General features: G+C 49.5%; 1 protein-coding gene across 1 annotated transcript in view; it reads left to right on the top strand.

Annotated features, from left to right (window-relative positions):
• TOX2 (TOX high mobility group box family member 2) overlaps nt 1-6,678 on the top strand; it is a 149,361-nt gene that overhangs the window by 120,097 nt on the left and 22,586 nt on the right. Inside the window, exon 4 of the mRNA XM_066330565.1 lies at nt 2,447-2,686. Coding sequence (XP_066186662.1) covers nt 2,447-2,686 — 240 coding nt within the window. The remainder of the gene's footprint in view (nt 1-2,446; nt 2,687-6,678) is intronic.

Raw genomic sequence — 6,678 nt, 5'->3', positions numbered from 1 at the left:
TAAATGTCCTCATCCTTCTTATGGGAGTCCCTTTAATGATGTAAAGAAACTGGGAGAAGGCATCTGGGCTAAGATATCCTTGGAGAAGAATGTCCCAGGAAAAATGCTGTGTCCCTCCTACTTCAAAGGGTTCTGTGATGGGCCTGTATGAGCATGGGGCTTCTGGAGGAGTTTTCTGAGCCAGGCTCAGGTTCCTGGTTTTTTCTACAGATTTTCAGAGGCATTTACAGCATGTGGCCCATATCCATAATTGCACTCCTGGACTTGTTCTGCTCTGATGCATAAATAACATGCACTGTAAAGAAAAAGTGTGTGATTACATATTTAATGGATAAACGGAGCCATTGTGGTCCATTGGCCACATAATAAAAGTTTCAAAAAAATTGTCTTAATAAAGTATTTTCTCAGGAGACTACCATGGCTGAAACGTGAGCAAGCTATTTTAAATTTCAGAATTTTTTAAGCCACATCTCATAGCCTTCCCCATTTCTCCAACACCCGTCTTCTAAACTTTCCCTTCATTTAAATTTAAAATAAGGACAATAAATTATTCTTTTCCTTAGCAGCTGGCAGATCTTCTCCAACATGAAAGGTCTGGATTAAACTGACAAAATCCAAGACAAATGTATGTTTTTTGGCTGGAGTTTGGGAATGGCTGGCTGCTCAGCAGATGAGTGGTGTGTCCCCACCTTGCATGGTCCCTGTCACTGCCTGTCTCACCCAGGCCATTCCCATGACTGCTGCAAATTCAGTTTAAATGCAAAAACTGGCTCCCTGGTGCCTCCTGTGCTGCCCAAGCCTGGTGTCCATCCCCATGGCTGCATCACCCTCAGTGTCTTTATGGCCAGAGCCAGAGCTCTGCAGTAAGAGACATAATAAGGTTTCAAGGGCACATCACAAGGTTTTAAGGGCACACAAAACTTGCCATAGTTAATCTCTAATGCCCCTAACCAAAGCATAGCTAAGCTCTGTGCCCCTTTGCCCCAGAGCAAAGCCATCCCTGCTGCCTCCTTGAAACCACCAAAGCCAAGGGCAGCAATTCAGTGTGGCCCCTAAGTCAGCCTCAGTCAGACTCATGCTGTTGAAATGCAGGAATATATTTAATTCCTGTGAGCTAAATCCCTTCACAATTAATACAGGAAAAGGGCAGATCCAAGGAAAGCTGTTCTCCTGACACTGCTTCTCTGCTGCTGGAATGTCCAAAGGAGAGCAGAACATTCTGTCAGGCGTGGTGTAAAGCTCTTGATCCCTGACCTGCAGCAGTAAATCTGGGTCTGTGTTTGGATTTATGTCCTCTGAAGCCTATGGAGCCCTCACAGGTCTTCCCTGGGTTTTCTTCTGTGTGTGCTGCTGATGGAGTTGGCAAAGCTCCCCTGGTAAGGAGAGATTGCACCTCAGTGGGCTGAGCAGGAGCTCAGGTCTTTAAACTCGTGTTAAGATTAATCAGATTAATGTAAAAGGGAAAAAGTCTGGCAAATGTTTCAGATAGAGTTTGCCTCCCTCCCACTCCATGGCTGGACAAGGCTGTGCAGGAGCCAAGCTCAACTAGATCATCATGGATGGATCCTGGGGGAAAATAGAGTTTTTGGGGGAAATTATTCAAACTGGAAATGGGGCCTTGGTGCAGAAAACAGCAGGGTTTGTCCTCATCTCATCTCATCATCTCATCTCATCTCATCTCATCTCATCTCATCTCATCTCATCTCTTATTTGCTTCTTGGTGTAGAGGGGCTGGACCTGCTGGAATGAGTCCAGAGGAGACCATGAAGATCTCCAAGGGCTGGAGTCCCTTTGCTCTGAGCTTGGCTGGAAATGCTGGGGGTGTTCATCTGGAGAGGAGAAAGCTCTGGGGAAACATTAGAGCCCCTTCCAGTGCCTAAAGAGGCTCCAGGAGAGGGACCTGGGACAAGATCCTGGAGTGACAGGACAAGGGGGAATGGGTTTAAGTTACAGGTGGGTAGGTTTAAATGGGATATTGGGAAGAAATTCTTCCCTGGGAGGGTGAGGAGGTCCTGGCACAGGGTGCCCAGAGAAGCTGTGGCTGCCCCTGGATCCCTGGAAATGTCCAAGGCCAGGTTGGCTGAGTTTGGAGAAGTTTCCCTTCTGGAGATTTCACCATAAATTGCTTGTTTATGGACCTTTTTTCAGCCCCCTGAGAGGTGCCAGCCACCAGCAGTCCCTGAGGCAGTCAGGGGCACCTTCTGGGCACACAGCCCCTCGCACAAAGCTGATTTAGCACCTCTCTTTGGGCTCATGGGCACAGCACAATGTGTGCACAGTGCTCAGCTCTTGCCTTGTTTCGAAGCCATCTCAAGGAAGGCCTTCCCAGCCATGTAGAGCAATTTAAACAATAAATCAGTCTTAAAGCAGTTTGGCAGTATGGGTAAAAAAAGGACTAAATGAATGAGTGAATTTTGCAGTGACAAGTGATCTCCTCCCCACTCAGATCCAGGAGATGGTGCACTCGGACGCCGCGTCCTACGAGTCCAACCGCCAAGTGCCGCTGCTCAACCGGCCCGGCATGCTGGGGGGTCCCATGGGTGCCCTCAGCCAGTCCCAGCTCATCTCCCAGATGGGCATCAGGAGTGGGGTCACCCACGGCTCCCCCTCGCCCCCAGGAAGCAAGTCTGCCACCCCATCTCCCTCCAGCTCCACTCAGGAAGAGGAGACCGAGTCGCATTACAAGGTACGTGCGGCCACACTGCGTTTGACACTTTTCAGGGAAGGATAAATTGGGCTAAATAAAACCACAGGCTTCTGGTCTTATTTTTACATTTGTAGTGGGGGATTTTCCCAAGGATGAGGGCATTGTTCCCAGCCTAGGTCCAGCACAGCAGGCTGGCACTCACACAGCCAGAATTGTTCTTCTGCCTCCACATCTCACCAGGTCCATCAGGCTACAGGATTTCCTGGATGATGATTATGATGAGTAAAGCAGCTTCAGGGCTAAGAGTCTGCAACTGCTTGGAGCTAAATCAGATTTCTGGTGGTGGGTAGAGGAGACTGAAACAGGGAAGGAAAATAACTCATGGTGGGATTTAACTGAGCTCATCAGATATGGCATGCTAAAGGAAACAAACAGGAATTAAAGGGGTCTTCTGCCTTTTAGTTCACCAAAGTGGTGTTTTAAGCAGTCAGCAGTGTGCCAAATGGTCTCTACAGACAACACAACTGCTGCTGAGTGTGGCACCAACAAACCCAAGGAATTCCTGACGGTTTGGGCACGTGTTGGTTATTGTTCATCTCTCTCCAAATGCACCAGCAAAGCCAAACCACACATGCCATCTTCCAGGAATCTGTGGCTGGTATGTACTGAGGGCAAAGTGCAGCAATCACAGTGCCTTTGTGCCTGCAGGGGAATTTCTGGACTCCCTGGGGACTTTGATTAAAGCCTTCCACAGAAGACCTTCTCCTGGAAGGTGCTGACCCAGGGCACTGGTATTGTAACCTTGTCCCACCCAAACGGACTCTTGTGACAGGGTTTGGATGTAAAACTAGAGCAGCAAACAATGCACAGGTTAGAAAACTAGGAAAATGCTAGGACAGAGCAAAAACCTTTCCCTCTTCATGGAAATCCAGGAAAATTTATTCCCATAAGTCCTGTAGGTTTTCATCCATTGGCTGATTTCACTTCAGATTGGGGCATTTCAAAGCAGAGTGCTTCCTGTGGGTGGAAATACAGCTTCAGTGGATAAAATTGTAAAAAGAAGGGCTACATGAGGTTAAAAACAAATGGAATTTTTCAAACTCGGTGATTCCATGTCCAGGGGACACTGTGGGAGGGGTTGTGCTGCTGGATCCCACAATGCTATCTCACAAAGCCTGTGTCACAAAGCTCCAGGCAATGGCCTGGGAGCTGAAATCTTCCATGTCAAGAGAAAATGAGTTCCAGTTTAGTGACACAGCAGGTTCTGTCTCTCTGCCCCCACCAGCATCCCCCAGCTTTCCTGTCAGCCCCCCAGGAGTCCCTGAGGAGGACACAGCTTTGGGGTTGGATCTTCCATTTTCTTGAGCTAGTGGTGCCCATGGGGAAGGAGGAGTTTGGAGATGTCCAGATGATGCCACCTTGCAGAGATTAGAAATCTTCCTAATCCTTAAGGGGATCCCTCTCATTCTTCTGCCCTGTAAACCCCCAAACAGGTGGGAGTGATGTGTTTGGTGGAGGAGGAGATGCTGAGTGTCAGGAAAGCAGCAGAGCCACATTGTGCCCTGCAAGTTTCTGTTTGTTTTCTCCATCTGCACAGCTGCTGCCTTCACCCATCAGTCACTTTTTCGTGTGACCATTAAGGGCTTTTCTGCAATAAGTCATCAAAACAACATCTAATGGGCAGATATTAATCTTGTGAGCGAGAAGGTCACAGGTTAAAGAAATGAGTCTGATGCCAGCAGGTCCTTCAGGTCCTCTGAGCCAGGGAGGAATTTCAGAGGTCTCTGAGCCTCACAGGTGTATTTACCTGCTTCATAGCTTGGGGAGTGGGTGCACATGGATGGAAGGGACAGGTGGGTACAGCCCAAATTCCAGCTGGATTAGTGGTCACTCCCCATAGTTATTAAAGTCACAGTGTCCATGAGGTTTCAGCTCTTCCTGGGTTTAACAACTAAGAAGGCACCAAGTTTCTGGGATCACATCATTGCCACAGTCCACATCTGCCACCAAATAGGGCAGCTCCACTGCCAGTGGCCACCATGGGCAGGTGGCCATGCTCTTCTTCCCCCTGCCCATGCCTCCCTGGTCCCTTTGACCACAGAGATGACCCTTGGGGGTGCAGATGCTCTGGGGCAGCGAGGCACTGGCTCCCTGAGGGTTGACTTTAGCCTTGAATGTGGTTCAGGTTGGTCAGGACTCTTCTGAGGTCCAAGCCCAGGCTATTGACTCATCCCACGTGTGTCACACCTAGAAAACCCCATGAATACCAAATCCTGATGGGCTCTGCTCCCTGCTGCTGTTTTCCTTAAATCCCACGTGCCCTTTGGTGCTGCCTGGGTTGTAAATCCAGCTGGGGATGTGCTGCTGCTGTTCCAGCTCCTTGGCTTGGTCAGTGGCTGTGTGGGAGCAGGTTGCCCATGGCACTCCACTGAATCAAATGGGATCACAGTTAGTTAAAATACCATCTCACTTACTAATGGGCTGAAGCCCTGTCATGCATTTTTTTTTCCCTCCTAATAAGCTGGCCTTTCACCTCCAGGCCTCCCATTCAAGCCCAATTGGGCAATTTTAAATTAAATGCAATTTTTGCGGTCTCTCTGCTCATTCACTAATGGTCACTGTCTGTTTGACAAATGTCACTGCGCTGATTCTGAAATTAATGACCAGTTGAGAGCTGTAGAGCGGAGAACAGGGATGCTGCTGCCCTTTTCCTCCCCGTGCCTGGCCTGTGCCAGCTGCAGGGAAGCCTCTTAAATCCTGGCACTGCCAAGAACATGCTCAAATTGACAAATCCATCAGGAGAAGAGGCTGTTTGTCCCCAGCTCAGCTGGAGGTACAGTTGTCACAAGATGTTGGTGTTCAGAGCTGTGTCTTTCTAAGTAATTCAACAACGTGTGCAGCTGCTGGTAGTGCCTTGAGCTCGAGGCCTGCAGGTGGAGAGGCTGGTGTCCTGTTTGCCCTCAAGGATGCAGAGATCCAGCCAGTGCTTTCATTGTCTGCCATCTGCTGTATTTAGGTTTTCCTTCACTATAAAATAAGGGTAATAGTGCTTCCCTATAGTGTGAGCTTTCACTGGCTACAGTTAATGCATTGAAAGCCTTGATTGGTATCCAAGTGTTCTCCAGGGGTCTTTTCCTTTGCACATCCTCCCATGGAGGCTTCTGCAGTCCCCTGTATTCATAAAATCATAGAGGATCAAGAGTTGGACCCCCAGGATGAGCCAGCCCAGCCCCTGGCCCTGCACAGACCCCCAACAACCCCACCCTGGGCACCCCTGGCAGCGCTGTCCAAGCACTCCTGGAGCTCTGGCAGCCTCGGGGCCGTGCCCATTCCCTGGGGAGCCTGGGCACTGCCAGCACCCTCTGGGGAAGAACCTTTTCCTAACACACTGCACAGGGCATCCCAGAGGAGACTGATACAGGATCTTCTTTCCATGTTGCCTTCAGTGATTCAGTGAGAGCATCCCTGATTGCAGCCTTGCTGTTTCCCTTTCCAGACCAGTGGCAGTATCTCGTGCTGAGCAGCCACAAAGGCCAGCTCCTGTTCCCTGTGTCCTGCTCCCCCAAGTTCCAACACCCACTGGGCACCGAGTGTGGACACAGCCATTTCTGGTCATCCAGCTGCAGCCAGATCAGTTGGAAGAGTGAACAGCATGGGCAAAGCATTTAATTTGTGTGATTAAAATAGCTCAGTTCCTGGATCTTTCTCTGGATAGGGGTACATGTATGTTAGCAGCATGAAGCAAGTTTTGGATGGCTCTGGTGTGACGTTTGATGTGATGCTGGTGTTGCTTGGCCAGTGCTCACAATCCTCCTGGAATGGGGAGGTGAGGGAAGTCAGGAGCAGCTTGCAGAGGGGCCTTACTGGGATGGAAATCAGAAACCATGTGGAAGCCAAGTTTGGAACATTCATGGACTGCTAAAGAGATCTAGCTGGGAAGCAAGGCATTTGGAGAGGTTCCAGAAGAGGATTAAGGAGTGAGTGAGCTGGGGAGGAGGGTGGGGAAGAGAGAGTGACTGAGGACTGCAAAG

This window comes from Sylvia atricapilla, chromosome 16 (assembly GCF_009819655.1).
Source record: "Sylvia atricapilla isolate bSylAtr1 chromosome 16, bSylAtr1.pri, whole genome shotgun sequence".
NCBI classification, from domain to species: Eukaryota; Metazoa; Chordata; class Aves; order Passeriformes; family Sylviidae; genus Sylvia; species Sylvia atricapilla.
Note: the sequence above shows the minus strand (reverse complement) of the source record. Positions and strands in the feature narration are given on the sequence as shown.